This window comes from Diabrotica virgifera, chromosome 3 (genome assembly GCF_917563875.1).
Source record: "Diabrotica virgifera virgifera chromosome 3, PGI_DIABVI_V3a".
NCBI lineage: Eukaryota > Metazoa > Arthropoda > Insecta > Coleoptera > Chrysomelidae > Diabrotica > Diabrotica virgifera.
The window spans coordinates 266,577,133-266,597,914 of NC_065445.1; the positions used below are offsets into that span (position 1 = coordinate 266,577,133).

The 20,782-nt window shown below is 31.5% G+C and overlaps 1 protein-coding gene across 3 annotated transcripts in view; it reads left to right on the forward strand.

The window, feature by feature from the left end:
* The window catches only part of LOC114326321 (autophagy-related protein 13 homolog), a 110,428-nt gene extending 94,732 nt beyond the window's left edge, over window positions 1-15,696 (forward strand). Inside the window, exons 5-6 of one of the 3 annotated variants that reach the window (XM_050646167.1) lie at window positions 7,427-7,513; window positions 15,514-15,696. In XM_050646167.1, coding sequence (XP_050502124.1) covers window positions 7,427-7,513; window positions 15,514-15,639 — 213 coding nt within the window. In that variant the 3' untranslated portion in view covers window positions 15,640-15,696. Of the gene's footprint in view, window positions 1-7,426; window positions 7,697-15,426 lie in introns of those variants that run through there. The other 2 variants (XM_050646166.1, XM_028274652.2) reach the window with 2 other exon arrangements.
* The last annotated feature ends 5,086 nt before the right edge of the window (window positions 15,697-20,782 follow it).

Genomic DNA, 20,782 nt, shown 5'->3' on the forward strand with positions numbered 1-20,782 from the left:
AAGGCCTTAAGCTATCACTTTTAGAATCAATGGAAATTAATAAATTGAAAAATACAGATATAATTCTGAATGACCAACTCGAGACAAACAGCTCCCCACTCCTCAACCTCAGTTAAAGACTTAAAAAGACAAACACATTGTTAAATATATCACTTGAGAAAGGCACTCTGCCGAAACAGCTGTAGTCACTTAGTTATAATAAATTTTGTGGAAGTATAGAAAACAAACGTTTTCAGTGTTTTATTGTTAGATAAAATATGAAAGACAAAGTATTTTATTATTCAACATCCCTCTTAATTATGCAGCTCCGAAGAGCCTCTCATGAACTTAGGCCAAGCTTGTTCTTAACCTCATTTATTGTGTGCCATTCTCATCCAGCCTTTATTCGTTTCTTCCATGTCCGTAGTGCTGACGACTCCATTCCAATAGTCTATTTGTCCATCAACTGACTGTCATTCTTGTTATATACCAAGGATTTCCAGTTTTCACTGTATTCCTTCAGTCAACCGTTCTCTCCAGTTCTTTGTGTATTGTCAGTCCACTTCCTGTAAATTTCTTCTTTCCATTGCCTCGTTCACTTCATCTCTGAAAGATCTTCGAGGTCTACCTCTCTTTCTTCTTCCTATCGGACTCCACTCTGTTATTCTGTTTATCTAACGTTTTTTGCTCTTCTGACATGTCTGTGTACCAGATTAATCTCTTCTTTTGTATGTAGTCTATTATATCAGAGTTCAATCCCATCCTTTTCTTAATCTCTATGTTATTCTGTCTCGTCTTGTTACTCTGCAGCTTCTACTTAGGAATTCCATCTCTTTTGCTCTTATTTTGTTTTTGGTTTTCTTATTTATATATTATCCAATTTTCACACCCATAAGTCAGGCTACTTCTTGTCATGGTGTTTTATATTCTTCTTTTTGTTTTTATACCGATGTTCTTATCCCAGAGTACCGGGTTCAATTTTCGTATGCAGTCTCTTATGGTCTAAGAGCTAGCAACGTTTTCGAGAAATCATTTTAAGACGGCGGATTCTTTTATATATTGTTCCCTATGCTTCCTCGAATACCGTACCGGCCATTTGGCTGCTGATACAGGTTGCGTTCATTACTGCGCAGCACACCTGTACTAGGGGAGTGCAATTAGAACGAAAATATGCATTGTTTCGGAAAAATTCAAACAAGCTTATATTTTTCTAAAACTTTTTTTTGTTAGTTTATATACATGTTAAAGTAAAAAGTTCTACTCGCAGATTTGGCCGCTAATTGTTTATTAATTGTTGAAACAATAACAATTGTTTTGTATAAATAATTTTAAAAATATCGTTAAATTCACCATTTTAGTTTGATCAAATATGTTTCTATTTTGCTTTTGATTATGCTGAATCCGAATATGGCATTGTAATTTGAAAATTCTTATACAGAAGCCCTTCTACAGTGTGTCTGCGTAGCTAGGAACCACATGGAAAACTTTTTTATTATCAATTTTACGAAAAAAAGTTATTCTTAATAAAATGATCTGGATAGTCAAAAATCTAAATCTGAACCATCAGACATCAAATTTTATCAATTTTATACGAGTTATGTCAAAAATATGAATTTCGTTACAGAGTAAAGTACCTTTATATTCCAGGATATCAAAAATCCTATTATGAAAAGTTGTTTGAAATTAGAAACTATGTCTAAATATACAATTACATCATTCTAATCGAAAAAAAAATTTTTTAATTTTTTCTCAAATTGCGGATACTTATCATCATTTTATTACAATTATGATAACTATTTTATTATCACTTTTACGAAAAAAAAAGTTATTCTTCATAAAATGCTGTCCCTGGTATAAAATCTAAGATACAACCATCAGATATCAAACTTTTTTAATTTTATACGAGGTATGTAAAAAATATGAATTTTTCTTAAGAGTTAAGTGCCTTTATTATTCACAATATTTTAATTAGAAGGATGTAATTAAACCCTAAAACAAATTTTTTAATTCCAAACAACTTTTCTTAATAACAATTTTCGATATTGTGAAATGTAAAGATACTTTACTCTTGAGTGAAATTAATATTTTTTGACATACGTCGTATAACATTAATTAAATTTGATATTTGATGATTGTATCTTAGATTATATACGATGCAGAGTATTTTATAAAGAATAACTTTTTTTCGTAAAACTGATAATAAAAAGTTATCAATAGGTTCCAAGTTACGCAGACATACTGTATAAAAGCCAAAAAAAATTTTTTGCCGAACATTTATTATTGTTGAAACTTATTATTAAATGTATTTTAGGTCAGTTTTACAGAAAAAATTTTGATCACTTTGTATAAACATTTTTTTAGCTGGTAATTTTCGGTTTTTGTATTATATTGTTGTTATCTTTCTTAATTTTCTTAAAAAGAAATAGTTTTTTTCATTTCTAAAGTAAAATAATTTAGTGCATTTTAAAGATTACATCCTAAGTTTAAAAAAAGCACTTATAAAATTGTAATAGATCTGTTCAAACTTGAGTAATACAGTCTTAAAGTGGTGGTAATTCTATAAAACTACGAAGATTTCAAAATTACATTTTTTGAGGCGTCATCATTTGAATTAAAGAAACATCATTTAGTAAAATGCTTGAAAGGTAAGTTGTGCAAAATTGAGAGTTTTATAAGAAAAATTGTATTAGTTACACATTTTTAAATCATTTTTAAACAAAATTCATGTAAGGCTCACTTTCCGCCCACACCATACTTATTCCCATACATTTTATTTCTTTCTATTATAACCATAAGATAGCCTAATTATTCTTCTTTCATGTTCAATTTGTAAAATTTCATTTGATCCATTAGTTAAAGAATTACATTAAAATAACTCAACCGTGCACCTCGCCGTACGTTAGTTTACAGTGCGCCAATGTTTGTGAGAAGGGTGACTTTAGCGTTATAAATAAAAAATTATAGAAGATACCGATTTAATTTTAGAAAATTCTTTATATAAAGTTTTTTTTGTAAAATTTTCTGAATTTTTCAATGGTCAAGTCAGTTTTTTTCTAGAATTTATATTTTCGGAGTTATGTAAAAAAACATCTAATTTCGTAGTTCATTTGTTTAATAAAAAATGAAGCACCCACTTCTCGAGTAGAACTTTTTGATATGTTGTTTATTAAACATTTTTTAATGAAATTACAAAAAGTTCTATCTTGTTTGATTTTTTCCGATGTGAAAATCTATATGCACTCCCCTATACAGGTAGGTAAACACAAACTCAGGGTGATTGATTAGTGTGAAAAAGCTTAGTAGATCCGCTATATCGCAATAAAAGTTAATAATAAAAATTGTGGCCAACTTTCAGCTTCACATTACGAAATTAGTTAGATTGTTACAGGGTGTTTGATAACATAGTGGCAGACCAAACTTATGTTTTTTTTAACCAAAGGTTTGTTATGTTATAACGGGCTTTTACAAAGTTATAACCAATTTTTTATAAAAATCGTAATAAGTTCAGCTCCCTGTATAAATAAAAATAAGCACAACAGCAATGGTTTATTGGTGCTATATTTTTTTGTTAATTGTCAAAATTTATAAAAATGGTTGATATTGCTAATTTTCTTTATATCGAATACAGGGTGAGTCAAATCGCAAGTACATTATTTTCACAGTAATTTTAAATAAATTAATAACTTGCTCTGAAAAATGAAAATATCTCGAAAACTGACAAATTTAGGCATAGGGAATATTATACAAAAATGAAAGTACGGTAATAATATTTTTCGATAGTAATATAAAATACAGGGTGATCCATTTAAAATTTCTGAGAAAAAAATGTACTTGCGTTTTGACTCACCCTGTATTCGATATAAGGAAAATTAGCAATATCAACAATTCTTAAAAATTTTCACAATCAACAAAAAAATATGGCACCAATAAACCATCGCTGTTGTGCTTTTTTTATTTATGCAGGGAGCTGAACTTGTTACGATTTTCATAAAAAATTGGTTATAACTTTGTAAAAGCCCTTTATAACATAACAAACCTTTGGTTTAAAACAAAACATAAGTTTGGTCTGCCACTATGTTATCGAACACCCTGTAACAATCTAACTAATTTCGTAATGTGAAGCTGAAAGTTGGCCACAATTTTTATTATTAACTTTTATTGCTATCTATTACTATAGCGGATCTACTAAGCTTTATCACACTCATCAATCACCCTGTATATTGAATTTAAATTATTTTAGGACGAAAAATTTTTTGTCATTACTTTTTAAACCACAGAAATGTCTGGCAATTACAGTTCATATTTCTAATGATGTTTAAAAAGTAATGACAAAAAAATTTTTCGTCTTAAATAATTTTAAATTCGATATGTTTACCTGTACAAGTGTGCTGCGCAGTAATGAACGCAACCTGTATCAGTAGCCAGATGGCCGGTACGGTGTTCGAGGAAGCATAGGGAACAAATATGAAAGAATCAGCCGTCTTAAAATGATTTTTTTTCCGACGTTGAGGGGTCGTCCATTAATTGAGGGGTCGAGATTCAAAACCGGACATTTCCACTTTATGTCATTCTGCGTAAACTAAAGAAAACAATTTACAACTTTACTTTTCCCTATTTCAAATTGGAGGAAAAGTCCACTTTTGCATCTGAACCAATTCTTTCACACTGAATTACTACTAGGAACTGTCCAATTTTGCTCTTTATCAAATTGTTAATATATGAATCTTTAATCACAGATTACAGAGGTGTATTCAACTAATTTTGACCAAAAAGTGGAAATGTCCCGTTTTGCATTTAGACCCCTCAATTGTCCTAGTCTATTTTTTATATCTTCTTCACCTGTACTTTTGTTTGATATATTATGAGACAAATATAGTCCGTTCACTAAACTGAGAAACAACTGGTTAGTGATTTTAATAAGTAATTTTGCCAATTTGGTAAAATTGGCAAAAAAAATAATTACTAAATAGTTAATAATTACTAAATAGTTAGTAATTTTGCCAAAATGCGCCAAAAACAAAAAAAGATATATAATACTAAAATCACTAACCAGTTGTGTCTGAGTTTAGTGAACCGACTATACTTGTGCTTGTCTGTTCCTTTGATTTGTTTACCTGTGTCTATTTTCAGCTATGTCAAATCTGGATTAAATATGTTAAATATGGACTATGTTAAAATCTTTATGAAGATCAATAAATACGAAAACAATAGGCCTGTTGAATTCCACTTTTTCTCTTAAGAGTTTTTACATTTTGTTACTCCGTCAAGTGCTTTCTTCAAGTCGATCAGGCATTCGGTCTATTATACCATAGTGATTTCTCAGTAATTTACTTTGTTACGAATACTAGTACATTCGTTAACGGTTTTTGCTGTAAATTTTAAAGAACCGCTTGGATTGACATGAAATTTGGCATACGCATAGCTAACATGTCAAAGAAAAAAAGTAATATGTTGCCGATGTGTGCTTTTGCCCTGGGGGTGAGTTTCACCCCATCTCGAGGGTGAAAAAATATATGTCCAAGATAAGTGTCGAAATGGATAAACTGACTAATTTTAAGCAACTTTTGTTCTATAGAGTTTTTTCACCAAATCAATACTTTTCGAGTTATTTGCCAGTGAATATGTTCATTTTTCAACAAAATAACCACGTTTTTAGACGGTTTTTCGCAAATAACTCAAAACGTAGCATTTTGTAGAAAAATATTCTTAGCAAAACTATAGCCTATAAAAAAGTGAAAAAAACGGTGTATATATTAGGTCTCTATACCTAGCAAAAGCAGAGTTGTAGCTAATGAAAAATAGGTTCATATTCGAAAAATTCGAAATAGAATAATTCAATGTGAAATATCCAAATAATGAAGCATTCTTGGGGAAAACACATTACAACTTTTTCAAAGTGTTTAAAAAAAAGCTTTATATCTGTTTTTATAAAAAAAATTTCTAGCATCAAATGTAAGCAAGTTACGCTCAAAATAAAGTTGGTCCCTTTTGTTTTGGCAAAAAAAATCAGGAAGATCACCCCCAAATTAGCAACTTAAATGAAATTAATCGTTACCGCTTCACAAGTTACTTTGCTTTTGTGTTTATATGATCTGTAAGTTTCATCGATTCAAAGTGCTTATTTTTGAAAAAAAATTGTATTAAAGTAAAATTTTTTAAAATTTTACTTTTGAAAAACATGTTTTTTTTTCAAAATAACTTAAAAATTCTTAGAGATACCAAAGTTCTTATACAATAAAAAAGTCGGCTTTACTTTTCTGAATATTTTGTATTTTTTTGTCTTTTTGTAAGACAAGAGTTGGTTAAAGATTCGGTGTTTCAAAATTTGCATACACTCGTGATAAGTGACTCGTTCAAGCCCTTTTAACTACAGCTCCTTCAAAAATAAGGACTTTGAACCGATGAAACTTGCAGATTATATGATCAATACATACGCGAGTAAAAAACTTGTGAAGTGGTAACAATTAAGTTTATTTGAAATGCTAATTAGGAGGGATTTTCCCGATTTCTTACCAAAAAAAAGGGACCAATTTTATTTTGAGCGTAACTTGTTTACTTTGATGCTAAAAAACTTTTTTAAAAAACAAAAATAAGCATTTTTTAAATACTTTAAAAAAGTTAAAATGAATTTTCCCCAAAAAAGTGCTTCATTTTTTGGTTATGGCAAGTTAAAATATTCGATTTGGAATTTGACGAATATGAACCTATTTTTCATTAGCTATAACTTTGCTTCTACTAGGTATAGTGACCTAATATATACACCGTGTTTTTCACTTTTTTACGTGCTATATTTTTGATAAGAATTTTTTTTTCGACCAAATACTTACTTTTTAAGTTATTTGCGAAAAACCGTCTGAAAACGTGGTTATTTTGTAGAAAGATTAACATATTCACTCGCAAATAACTCGAAAAGTATTAACTAAGTGAAAAAACTTTATAGAACAAAAGTTGCTTAGAATTCGTCATTTTATCCATTTCCGGACTTATTTCCGAACATATATTTTTCACCCCCAGAAGGGGGTGAAATTCACCCCTAGGGCAAAAGCACACATCGGCACAATATCACTTTTTTTCTTTGACTTGTTAGCTATGTGTATGCCAAATTTCATGTCAATACAAGCGGTTCTTTAAAATTTAGAGGTTTTGCAATATTTTACCTTTAAAGAACGTATTATACTGCATTTGTACACATGCTCTTCCCGTACAAAAACCCTGTTGTTCATTTGATAAACTTATCCTCGAACTCTAATTATATTTCTGACGAGATACAACTGGTGCATCTTAATTCGTTTTTTTAGAAAAATATACACTTTGTTTCGTTAATATTAGAACCTATTTAAACCTTACTACACAAATTCATTTCATTTCTCAACAAACTTTTAAGTAACTAAAAGGTCATTCTTTTATTTAAAATAATAAAAATATTTATCATTGTTTTTTTTTTCAGAAAGCGCCATTTGCTAGCAGAACCACAAAAACCACCGAACTTGGCGAATTTTTTCGATACTGTCAGAGAGCACCGAAAACCTTACAGGTCTTCGCGGAGATACCACCCCTTGACGAATCGATTATCAACAGACAGCTAGAGACGTTCGAGGCCGATGCACCAGAATACGATGCGATGGTTCAGTCGATTTGCCAGTCGTCGACAAATAATTAACTGTATTTTATACTATTTTAATTTGTATTTTGCAGTAACATGTATTTGTCCCTTTTATTGGTGCGTTTTATTTTCCTTTGCATCTGATCATACAGTAGTATAAGTCGAAAATCTTTTCTGAGAAAAAATTTTCAGTATTAATTGCACGCGAGCTCTAAAATTATCGATTTTTGAAGATATTCTTCTTTAGCGGCGAATCGATTGAGGGTAAAATTTGATTGATCCGCGCGCATGCGCACACCGACAGTATGGTATTAGTTGTTATACGGGCTCTGATTGGGTGTTGAAATTTTGAAATGATCTGTCAATAATTGTTCAATATGGAGGTTATCGGTAAACAAAAATATTGTATAATATTAGTTTTTATTGATGTGTGGACAAAAATAAAATCAAATTTATAATTATAGTGACTTTTTAAATAGTTTTGAAAAGCCGCAGGTACGTAATTCTAAATGTTTCAGTTGGAAATACTTAATAGTTTCAATACCTATCTATTTGGAAAATGTAAACAAAATAATGTAGTTACCTATTAGTAGGCAATGCTTTAATTTACATAATCTGATTACGAACAAACTTTCTACAAATCTTCATCTCATATATCGTTTTCTTACTCTATATTTTGTTGTATTTTATTTCGACAAAAATCAAACTAATAATTTTATTAAATTCATATAAATTTATGGTGTAAACGTTTAGTTTGTGTATATTCCCACATGTCGTATACGAGAGTTTGGTGCAGTTTGAAATGGCGTCAACTTTCGTACGGCGCGGTAGACGTGAAGTGGGTTCAAGCCCCAAGCAAGTTATTATTTTTTTATTTTTTTTATAGATTTTATGATTGTTATATAATTTTTGAAGATATTCTTCTTTTTTGAAAGTGGTAGATAGAAAGTTAGTTTGATTTTTAAATAAAATAAGTACAAATAACCTTTTAAGTATATTTACTTCGTTTAAATTACCTATTATATAATAGAAGAATATCTTGTTACGTGCGTACAAAGTACACACACATTCTTTTTTTTTTTTTTTTGTTTCGAGTGACACTTTGACATTTTTAATTTAAATTTTAGTTAAAGTGGTACAACGGCAACAAGTCGATAATAATTTTAAAGATCGAGGGTCATTCGCTGAGATTATTTCATGAATAAAACTGTCTTTTTAAATCATTTTAACTAATATTTTATTGATATATTCACCTGAATATTTGCTAAACGTGTTTCTTGGTGTTCTCTGTGATAAGTTATAAAACATTAATGCCTGGTTGCACCAACAGATCTTAAGCTCCAGCTTAGCAAGCTCTACTTATAGCTCCTTGAGTATCACTTACGTTGCACCATAATTTTCGATTCTTATCTTATTATCAATTATATCTATTATTATATTATGGTATCCTTATTGTAATATATTATAATTATAGTATATTAATTCTTATGATATTCTCGACTTAAGCTTAAGATCTGTTGGCGCAACCGGGCATAATTGTCGGGAGATAGTATCATACCTTTTTTCGTAAGGTCTGCGAAACTTTGGCAACAGTGGTAATCTTTGACATTATCTAAGATTAATATTTTGACAATTTAACTCATAGGCGCGCTAAATGGAAGTAATCGAAAGCAATTTTGTTATTAGTAGATAAATATTTATAAAAATAAACCAAAATGGGCGAAAATTTTATGTTAACATAGGTATTTGCACGAAATAATTATAATAAATAATAATTTCGTTGTGAAGCGAAACGATAGCCGTCTTATTTTAATTAGTTCATAGAGCGCCAAAGGCACTCTAGAACAGCCCTTCAACCCTTCTTAGGGTCTCATCAGAGGTGCATATTTCATTCTCTTTGGACTACTAAAATTCGGGCTACCGTTATCGGTTCACAACGAAATGATGGCATGAATGCCGTGGCGGTATCTGCTAAAGACGAACGAAAGTTTTACTTCTAATATTAACAATATCAAAAATAAAAATAGAACTTTCGTAATCTGAGTATTCGGAACTAATCTTTGCTGGCATTTTACCGTGCTGGACAGGCGGGAAGTGAGATGCAGCCTGATAGATCTTCCTCGGCATTGTTAGCTCCGGCAATTCGTTGGCTTTCAAATTTTAGAAGCCACGAACAGGGCCGCCGAGAGGGATGAGCGGGCCCCGGTAAAAAGTGAAGGGCGGGCCTCCGGCAAAAAATGAAGGGAGGTTCCCCGGCAAAAAGTGAAGAGCGAAAAAAATTGTTTAATTTTTATAGAAGTAAAATTATTAATAATAATAAACATTTCAAATATAAATTTTATTAAATTTTCAATTTCTGATTGGCAAAAATGTCTCCAATTTTCGAAAAATCGCATGATTTTGCCAAATCATTCTCAATTCATAAACTTGATAGGCAGCTAACCGATCTTTTATTTTTTTACCGATTTTTATGCGAAAAAGAAAACTAAGGGATCTTTCTGCTTCAAGGGCGCCCATATAAAACTTTTTAGGAGGGGGCCAAACGTGAAGATGTTGCACATTACATTTTGTATATTTCGGATGACAATATATACAGTAGACGCTCTCTATAACGAACACAGATATAACGAGGTTTCGCTTATAACGAGGTACATTAGGTGTCCCATGAAATTCCTATTGAACTATAACGCTCTATAACGAGGCATATTTGGTTATAACGAGGAAAATTTAAATCGAAGAATACTTGTCTTTACCTGTTTTTAGCGTTGTAATGGTCATAATAAATGCCCCAACTACCTGTACATAGAAATGCCCAACATCTGTCTTATTATCGAGGCCAGTGCTGTAATAAACTCGGCCACCTGTAATAAACATCTGCCTGTTTATCGACCGATATTGAATACTATAGAAAATTTACAATTTATGGCGGCGAAGTCTCATATTGTTCACTGTTCAGGTTGACCATCGACATCTAATAAACTACGTAAGAGGCATCAAAACATTTCAATATTATTATTGTTTGATATAACGAGATCCGCTTATAACGAGATAATTAATCCACCATTTCAGTTCTCGTTATAGAGGGAGTCTACTGTAGTTTAAACCACCTAAAAAACCTAGTTTGAACCCTGTTGTCAGAAATTATTCATACATTTAAACACTAGACCAAGTTTTTAAATGGAAATGTCATGGGTACCTCAAAAGTTGCACCTCTCTTTAAAACCCGTTTGAAAAAATACAATGCTTGCAAAGCCTTCCCTTCAACTTTGGCGAGCAGACTAACCATGAGTATGTGTCGAACCAAGTTTTTACTTTAAAATCTTAAAAAGGAGCCCCCTTTATTTTTGCAGATTTAGAATCCTTATGAAAAATAAGGTACACATATTCCAAACATTTTTAGAATCGTTGATAGATGGCGCAAATAAATCACATTTTCCGAATATAGCGCCATCCGTTAACAACTCTAAAAAAGTTCGAATAAATGTTACTTATTTTTTGAGGAGGAAACTCAATCTGCAAGAAAAAACGGGGGTTCCTATTTAAGATTTTAAAGTTAACTCTCACCCCACCTCCAGAGTGTGGAATGAAAAATCCTGTTTGGTGTCATTCTATAGATTTTTGAAAAATATTAAACACGTGTTTTTTAGTTTTTATTTGGAAGTATATTTCTCGAGATATTAGACCGTTTCTATAATTTTGCTATGGTATCACGATATACCGTTTTTTTCGATTATAGCGCTATGTATCCACAATTCGCAAAATGGCTCGAATAAAATTTGCTTATTTTTACAAGGAAAATCCAAATCTGCAACAAAAATTAGGGATTCCATTTAAGATTTTAAAGTTACCCCCCGCTCCACACCCAGGGGTTGAAGTGGTGGACTTGTTTAGTGTCATCGCATAGATTTTTGAAAATTATTGAAAACGTATTTTTCAGTTTTTCGATCCGATGTTCATTTCGCGAATTATTCGACCTTTCCGCTACTTTTGGGACACCCTGTATATAACACTCATTCATCATGAAAGATCACCTGTTTTTCATTTAAATAAAATTGTTCTGTTCATCATAATGCACACTTTAAAAATAATCTACTTACTAAAAAAATACTTATATGCAAACTAAAATTTGACTATGTTCAATAAATTTAAAAAATTATTTTTCAGTATGAATTTATTTCAAAATATAAAATATAATTACTTTATACCAGTTCTCAAAGGCAAATGGCTCATTAGTGATTATCGGTCAGAGATCGGATTTCTTGCTGATATGGTTTTTTTGCGGTATTATAAATGATTCATTTAATTGATAATTTTGGGTGTCGATTACAGTGTATATGTTTCCCACGCCTCTAATCTCTTTCAATGTTTTCGTTAATAGCATACCGTGATTGTGGGAAATGTGTATTATGCACATTCCATATAGACCACTGTCGCAGACACAAAGATTTTCTGTTAAACTATTAATAACTACCCAATATGTGAATTTTTTTATTAATAAATATGTTGTTTCCAATTTATCTCTCAAAATTATCCAATAATTTTTTGACAAAAATACGTTTATGTAATATAAATTTAATTTTTGTTCTTTCCCGAAAAGCTAGGGGGGGCACGGCCCCCCCTGCCCGTGTGTATGGGCGCCTATGTTCTGCTTCTGCGACTGTCACCGGTAATGTGCAAAAAGCAAATCTCTTGGAGAAAGTTCAGATTCACCAATATTATCCTGGTATATCGCTCTCAAATGAAAAATTTCATCTATCAATTCTTCACTGATGTCTTCTTTATAAAACTCGCGCAATACATATATGTATTAACTTTTTTCTTAATCTTGTCATCTTTATCTCGGAATATCCATAAAATATTAAATAGCGAATGAATTTTATTTTCCGCATTAAATCTTCTGGTTAAATTGGTTATTATATGACAATATTAAAAAATATTTCCCAGCGAAATATTGTGTCGGGCTCAAAATTTTCAGTCGCATCACTACTAGGCCCAGACATATCATCAAAAAATCTCACAGGCTTTTTGCGCCGTTTTTCTTTAATTGATGTAAATTCTGGATTTATTCCATAATTGCTGGTAACTAATTTAGATTCTTCAACATAGATTCTTCTGATTTTTTTTGTAAATATTCTAGAAGCCCTGTGATATATTTTTAATCTCCATATCCATACCATAGTTTTATCTGACTGCACTGTAGTAGTATGTGACTCGCTGTGATTTATTGCTGTTAAAATTTTAAACAAAAGCGATTAAAGGTAATAATATTAAATATAACCGAGTATTATCTAATTAAACTCATTATAGACATAAAGTGAAGAACAAAAAAACGGGAAAAATTATGTCTTTGGTCTGGTCGACGCCACGCCGGGCCCCTTACATCGCCGGGCCCCGGTAAAATGTACCGACTGTACCGCCCTCTCGGCGGCCCTGGGCACGAATGGTGTAACCAGAAGATTAGTTCTAATAATTTATTACGAATTTCATTTTCATGGGAAACAACTTATCACACTTTTTGAAGTTATACTTCTTTACGCACGAGGGTGAATTTTTACATTCCCTGGCGCATGCGCACACCGACAGTATGCTATTAGTCGCTACATCTTTTAAGTTATGTAGCGCAAATAAGGGGTGTGTGAAAAGAATATATTATTAGTGTTTTTAGTAAATATATTTATTATAATTTTTATGTCTGTGGATTTGTCTTCCTCCTTCTCTCTTTCTCTTTGCCTTATCCCTATGCGGGGTCGGCTTCCCTAATTGCATTTCTCCACACAATTCTATCTTGGGTCATATCAATGTCAATCCCCTTTACCAACATGTCCTGCCTTATCGTCTCCCCCCATGTCTTCTTTGGTCTTCCTCTCCTACTCCTTCCAGGAATCTGCACTTCAGCTATTCTTCGTATTGGGTGATTAACGTCTCGACGTTGAACATGACCAAACCATCTTAACCTATGCTCTCTCATTTTGGCATCAATTAGTGCCACACCTAGACTTCCCCTAATATACTCATTTCTAATTTTTCCTTCTTTGTCACTCCACTCATCCATCTAAGCATTCTCATTTCCGCCACATGCATTCATTGTTCCTCTTTCTTCTTCACTGCCCAACATTCAGTTCTGTACATCATAGCCGGTCTTATGGCTGTTTTATAGAATTTTCCCTTCAGCTTCATTGGAATTTTTCTGTCACACAACACACCACTCGCTTCTTTAGACTTCGTCCATCCAGCCCTAATTCTACTGCATGTATCTCCATCTATTTCTCCATTACTCTGTAATACCGATCCCAGGTACTTAAAACTATTGCTTTTTACAATCAGTTCACCATCCAAAGATACCATTTTATTTGTAGTAACTCCATCTTTAAATGAACCTTCCAAATACTCTGTTTTTGTCTTACTAAGTTTTAAACCTTTTTCCTGCAGAGCTTGCCTCCACTGTTCCAGTTTGTGGATTTGTCTTCCTCCTAATAAGTATTATTTAAAATCAAAAATGAATAACCATTTTCAATTTCGTTGTAACACGAAACTACAGCCGTATTATTATTCCAGTCCAATCAGAGAGTGCAGCAAGCACCTCTACCGGTTTCGAAACTTATTAGTCTCTCATCAGGAGGCACATATGCTGCTCTCTCTGACCCAACTAGGACAAACCCCGGCGTGCAGTCACGGATTGCAACGAACGAAATGGCAGGGATGCCCTAGCGGAAACTGCTATCAAAAAACTAAGTTTTCAATCTAATAGCACATAAAACAACATAAAAAAATGTCATTCTACATCCTACCAGACTGAAAACAATGGGAACCTTCTCTGGTAACACCTCCGAGGCTTCTACAATTTGCAAGCCATAACGGATGCTGAGACTAAGGTTTTTTGAAGATATTCTTCTTTAGGCGCGATTCGATTGAGGGTAAAATGGTACATAAATCTTTCATTGCTAATCTTTCAAGATAGGTATGTATGTATCTGTAACCGTGCAAATAAGTCATTAAAAGAATATATTAGTGTTTTTAGGAAATGTATTATTTATTTATAGTAAAATAATAAAATATTATATAAGCATAACATTTTTACACTATATGTCGCCGTGTTGTTTAATTATATCCGAAACTTACATGTCAATTACAAGGACCTCGCTGGAGCAGTTGGTAATGCGTTAGCTCTGAGATTGGAATGACGCGGGTTCAAATCCTGGGCGATTCATATTTTTTTTTTATTTTTGGTTGTTTTAATAAAATTTTTTGAAAGTGGTAGAAATAAGAAAGTTAGTTTGATTTTTAAATAAAATACAAATAACCTGTTAAGTATATTTACTTCGTTTAAATTACCTATTATATAATAGAAGAATATCTTCTTACGTGCGTACAAAGTACACACACATTCTTTTTTTTATTATTGGAAATATTTATTTTCAATTAATGTATCTGTCACCGTGATTGTAATTATGTCCGAGAAATGTTCGACTGAATACAAAAACCGTGGTAGCTGATCGGTAGAGCATTCGCCTAGGGATCGAGAGGTCCCCTGTTCAAATCAGGACAAAGTCATATCCTTTTTTTTTGTATTCTTTTTGTTCTTTCTAAAATTAGTTTAATATTTAAATACAATACAAAAAACTGTTTAAAGTAGATAGGTATATTGATTTCGTTGAAATCATAATATGAAGTTAGATTATATTATAATAGAAGTATAACTTCCTACGTGCGTACAAATACATACATTCTTTTTTTTTTGTTAGAAAAATAACAAAATTCGTTTCATTTCTTAATAAACTTTAAGCAATTAAGATGTCACTATGTTATTTAAAATAACAAAATATTTGTCTTTTTTTTCTTTTCAGAAAACGCCATTTGCTAGCAGAACCGCAAAGACCACCGAACTTGGCGAATTTTTTCGCTACTGTCAGAGAGCACCGAAAGATTTGGAGGTCTTCGCGGAGATACCACCCCTTGACGAATCGATTATCAACAGACAGCTAGAGACGTTTGAGTCCGATGCAACAGAATACGATGCGATGGTTCAGTCGATTTGCCAGTCGTCGACAAATAATTAACTGTATTTTACACTATTTTAATTTGTATTTTGCAGTAACATGTATTTGTCCCTTTTATTGGTGTGTTTTATTTTCCTTTGCATCTGATCATACAGTAGGATAAGTCGAAAATCTTTTCTGAGAAAAAATTTTCAGTACATATTAATTGCACGAGAGCTCTAAAATTATCGATTTTTTTCCGAGTGACACTTTGACAGTTTTAAATTCACGACCCGAAGAGGAGTGAAATTAAAGTGGCACGAGGGCAACAAGTCGATAATAATTTTAGAGATCGAGGGTAATTCGCCAAGATTATTTCATGAATAAAACTGTCTTTTTAAATCATTTTAACTAATATTTTATTGATATATTCACCTGAATATTTGCTAAACTTGTTTCTTGGTGTTCTCTGTGACAAGTTATAAAACATTAATGTCACTGAATGTTCATTTTTTGCATAGTAACGAAGGGCATCTGACGTAATGCTTAATGGGGATGGGGATGTATCAAAAATTATCGGGTATAATATCCCAAGAGAGTGAGAATAAATTGACAATAATGCGACAGTTTTTCGAAAATTTATTGTCTGGCAATAGACACGAGAGGTCACAGAGCTCGAGTGGCTATTGCCCAATGACAACAATTTTGAGAAAAAACGAAGCATTTTTTTTTATTAATGGCTTTGACAGAGCCAATTAGCCAGACTATTTGTGTTTTTTTTTTTGTATGGTATTACAATAACAATTTTAAGTTAATATCTAAGCCTACTTATTATCTAAATTTACAGAGTGTTATACTATATTAATGGATACATTTTTCAATTTTGTGTGATATTTTTACAATTTTATAATTTTATTATCTAAGCCTATTTAAAATTTAAATTTACAGGACGTTACATATTCGTAAAGACATTGTAACGTCTGCTTATTTTTTGGAAAAAGAATTTCGTTTAAATTGACAGGTAAAGGACAATTTAGATCAATTAACTTTTCATACATTACTTTAATATTTTGTCTGTACAGTCCACACTCCAATATGAGGTGCTGTAGATCTCCCATTCCACCACAGGTGCAATATGGGTTATCACTAATACCTATGCTGTGTTTGTATGCTGGTGTTAGTGCGTGATTTGACCTCATTCTGTTTATTGTTTTTATAAATAGCCTATTTGATTCTTGTTTAAACCATCTCTCATTGGGAATTAGTGGCTGGCAATTTCTAAAATTTATTCCCGTTGTACTTTGGTTATATACACGTTGCCAATTTTGTTTGCAGTGGGTTTTACTGATATTATCTATATCGGTTACTGGTAGAAGTATGTTGCTTATGTTTTGTTTGGTTAAAACAAAGCATTAAAACGAATTAACGACGTTCTACACCTTCGGCAAAGAATTAAGGATTTGCATGAAATTTTAGTATGTTATAGTTTACTTCAAAAAACTAAGACTTGATTTTTTAAAAATTGTTTTACCGTGCCGTTTAATTACTATTAAGGTTCAAAGTTAAGTTTTAACATGAGATCTTATGGGAATTCTTAAAAAGTTAATAACTTTTGACCCAAATTTACGATTTTTAATTTTTTGTGCTTAAATTAATGGTTTTTTTGTAAGGAATAACATATTAAAAAATGAGAATTGTTTACCGTACCATTATTAAATAAAAGTGAAAATACTGTTTGGAAAATACTGTTTCGCTCTTAAAAAGTTAATAACTTTTGACCCAAATTTACGATTCTTAATTATTTGTGCTTAAATTAAAGGTTTTTTTGTAAGGAATAACATATTAAAAAATGAGGTTTGTTTACCTTACCATTATTAAATAAAAGTGAAAATACTGTTTTGAAATCATGTTTCGCTCTTAAAAAGTTAATAACTTTTGACCCAAATTTACGATTTTTAATTATTTGTGCTTAAATTAAAGGTTTTTTTTGTAAGGAATAACATATTAAAAAATTAGGATTGTTTACCGTACCATTATTAAATAAAAGTGAAAATACTGTTTGGAAAATACTGTTTCGCTCTTAAAAAGTTAATAACTTTTGACCCAAATTTACGATTCTTAATTATTTGTGCTTAAATTAAAGGTTTTTCTGTAAGGAATAACATATTAAAAAATGAGGTTTGTTTACCGTACCATTATTAAATAAAAGTGAAAATACTGTTTTGAAATCATGTTTCGCTCTTAAAAAGTTAATAACTTTTGACCCAAATTTACGATTTTTAATTATTTGTGCTTAAATTAAAGGTTTTTTTTGTAAGGAATAACATATTCAAAAATTAGGATTGTTTACCGTACCATTATTAAATAAAAGTGAAAATACTGCTTCGAAAATACTGTTTCGCTTGCATATAAGTTTCCCCCCTTCCTCTGAGAGGCGTACCCCGCAACGAAGGTACAGAACGTCGTTAAGTTAAAACGAAGCATTATTTTCTTACTTATTCTTACTGTCCTGTGATATTCGTAAGATTATTTTTTAATACTTACATACAAAATTCAAGTCTTTGTATAAAAACAGTCAGTGACATTGTTCCTAATTAATGCGACACACATTTTTCAACTTGTCAAAGTGAAAAGCACAGTTTAGCAAATATTTATAGATGAAGATATTAATAAAATATTAGTTAATTTATTTATAAATACAGTTTTATTCATGAAATAATCTTACCGAAGTAAATAAAGTGCTTAAATGTGCCTATTTGTGTTCTCCTCGTGACAATTTGACATTAGATGCAGAACTAAAAGTATATTATGAATATTTTCTTAAATGTGACAGTTGTCAAAACTAGGAAACTGGTTGCAATTAATAGTCCAGAAAGCCACTGCGCATCCGCTAGGAAAAATATTTTAATTCGGATTTTTTCCACAATCTTACTCAAAAAGGACTCCTTTTAACAAATTTGCATGTTGCCAGGACCAAAAGGTGGTCAAAAATTTTTTAAACGTTTTTTTTTTGTTTTTTTCCTAAAACTATTTTATTTGCATGGAAAAAAGTTTTTTTAGGTTTTTTGGATCATTCCAAACAGAAAAGGTCTTTAGTGACTTTTTTCTAAAAATGATAGTTTTTGACATATAAGCGATTAAAAATTGAAAAATTGCGAAATCGGCCATTTTTAACCCTCAAAAACTATATGAAAAACTGAAAATTTGAATGTTGCCAATATAGGTAGATATTTTATAAACATCGATTTATGCAATACCGAAGAGTTTTTTGCAATACAATATTCAAAACTCCTTTGTTTTTTAATTGCTAATCAAGCGTGCGCGACACTATTTTCCACCGACAGTATGGTGCAAATGAAAGGAATAAATTCGTTATTTCGTAAACCGGCGACTTTAAGGAAAAATCACGAAACAGGTCGATTTTTATTTTTAAGTTATGATATTGTGGCATATATGGTATACTAGTGACGTCATCCATCTGGACGTGATGACGTAATCGATGATTTTTTTAAATGAGAATAGGGGTCGTGTGCTAGCTCATTTGAAAGGTTCTTCAATTCTCTATTCAGTACTATAAACATTTACATAATTATTTATACAGGGTGTCAAAAAATTTTTTATTAAATTAAATTATTTGACAAAAAAAGAAGTAGAAGGACACCCTGTATAAATAATTATGTAAATGTTTACATTACTGAATAGAGAATTGAAGAACCTTTCAAACGAGCTACCACACGACCCCTATTCTCATTTAAAAAAATCATCGATTACGTCATCACGCCCAGACGGATGACGTCACTAGTATACCATATATGCCGCAATATCATAACTTAAAAATAAAAATCGACCTGTTTCGGGATTTTGCCTTAAAGTCGCCGGTTTACGAAATAACGAATTTATTCCTTTCATTTGCACCATACTGTCGGTGGAAAATAGTGTCGCGCACGCTTGATTAGCAATTAAAAAACAAAGGAGTTTTGAATATTGTATTGCAAAAAACTCTTCGGGATTTCATGAATCGATGTTTAAAGAATATCTACCTATCTTGGCAACATTCAAATTTTCAGTTTTTCACATAGTTTTTGAGGGTTAAAAATGGCCGATTTCGCAATTTTTCAATTTTTAATCGCTTATATGTCAAAAACTATCATTTTTAGAGAAAAGTCACTAAAGACCTTTTTTGTTTGGAATGATCCAAAAAACCTAAAAAACTTTTTTCCATGCAAAAAAAATAGTTTTAGGAAAAAAACAAAAAAAAAACGTTTAAAAAATTTTTGACCACCTTTTGGTCCTGGCAACATGCAAATTTGTTAAAAGGAGTCCTTTTTGAGTAAGATTGTGCAAAAAATCCGAATTAGAATATTTTTCCTAGCGGATGCGCAGTGGCTTTCTGGACTATAAACAAAAACAGTCTACTTAAAAAAATTATATCGGTAATTTTCTACAGTAGATTATTCCCACTATAATTATAATCTGATTGGACAGAATTAAACACGTGATCAAAAATCTTACTATACGATTGGAAGTTAAAATCATTAAAAAATAATCACTTTAATTTTTATTTCTGTAGCTTTCTATTGGTCAGAATCTCCTATGAATGAAATAATAATCTCAGAAATTTAGATTTAGTTTTGCGGTTTTTTTAAATTTTAATAACAAAGCTGCTGTTCTATTGACTAGAATCTTTTTTGTGAGGGTAAATCCCTTGCACTTAATTTTACATTTTATCAAAATCTATCAAACCTACCTCCTTAACCATACAAGTAAGTACTTTATTTGGGACCCTTTCAGACCAAAACACCGGTGTACGCTACCGGTTTTCAATTGCAGCAAAGCATGAGCCACTAAAATCAGCTACAGTAGGAAAAATGAAAGAATATCCATGAACGAACATACAAAACACGCTGTATTTTCCTGTCACCGTGTCACACAAAAAATTGGCCAGTGCAAGTACATGTAATAATTATTGTTACATGTACTTGCACTGGACAATTTTCTTTGTGACACGGTGACAGGAAAATACAGCGTGTTTTGTATGCTCGTTCATGGGTATTCTTTCATTTTTCCGACTGTAGACACTTAAAAGTGGCCCGTTCTGCAGTCGTTCATTTAAAACAATGCGTTTCTGTTGGTGGCGGACATCGGTGTCAGACACCAGCGTCTTAGTCTGGAAGGGTACTTAGTAAAACCTTATGAAATGTCACCAATTATTGTTGATGATTGT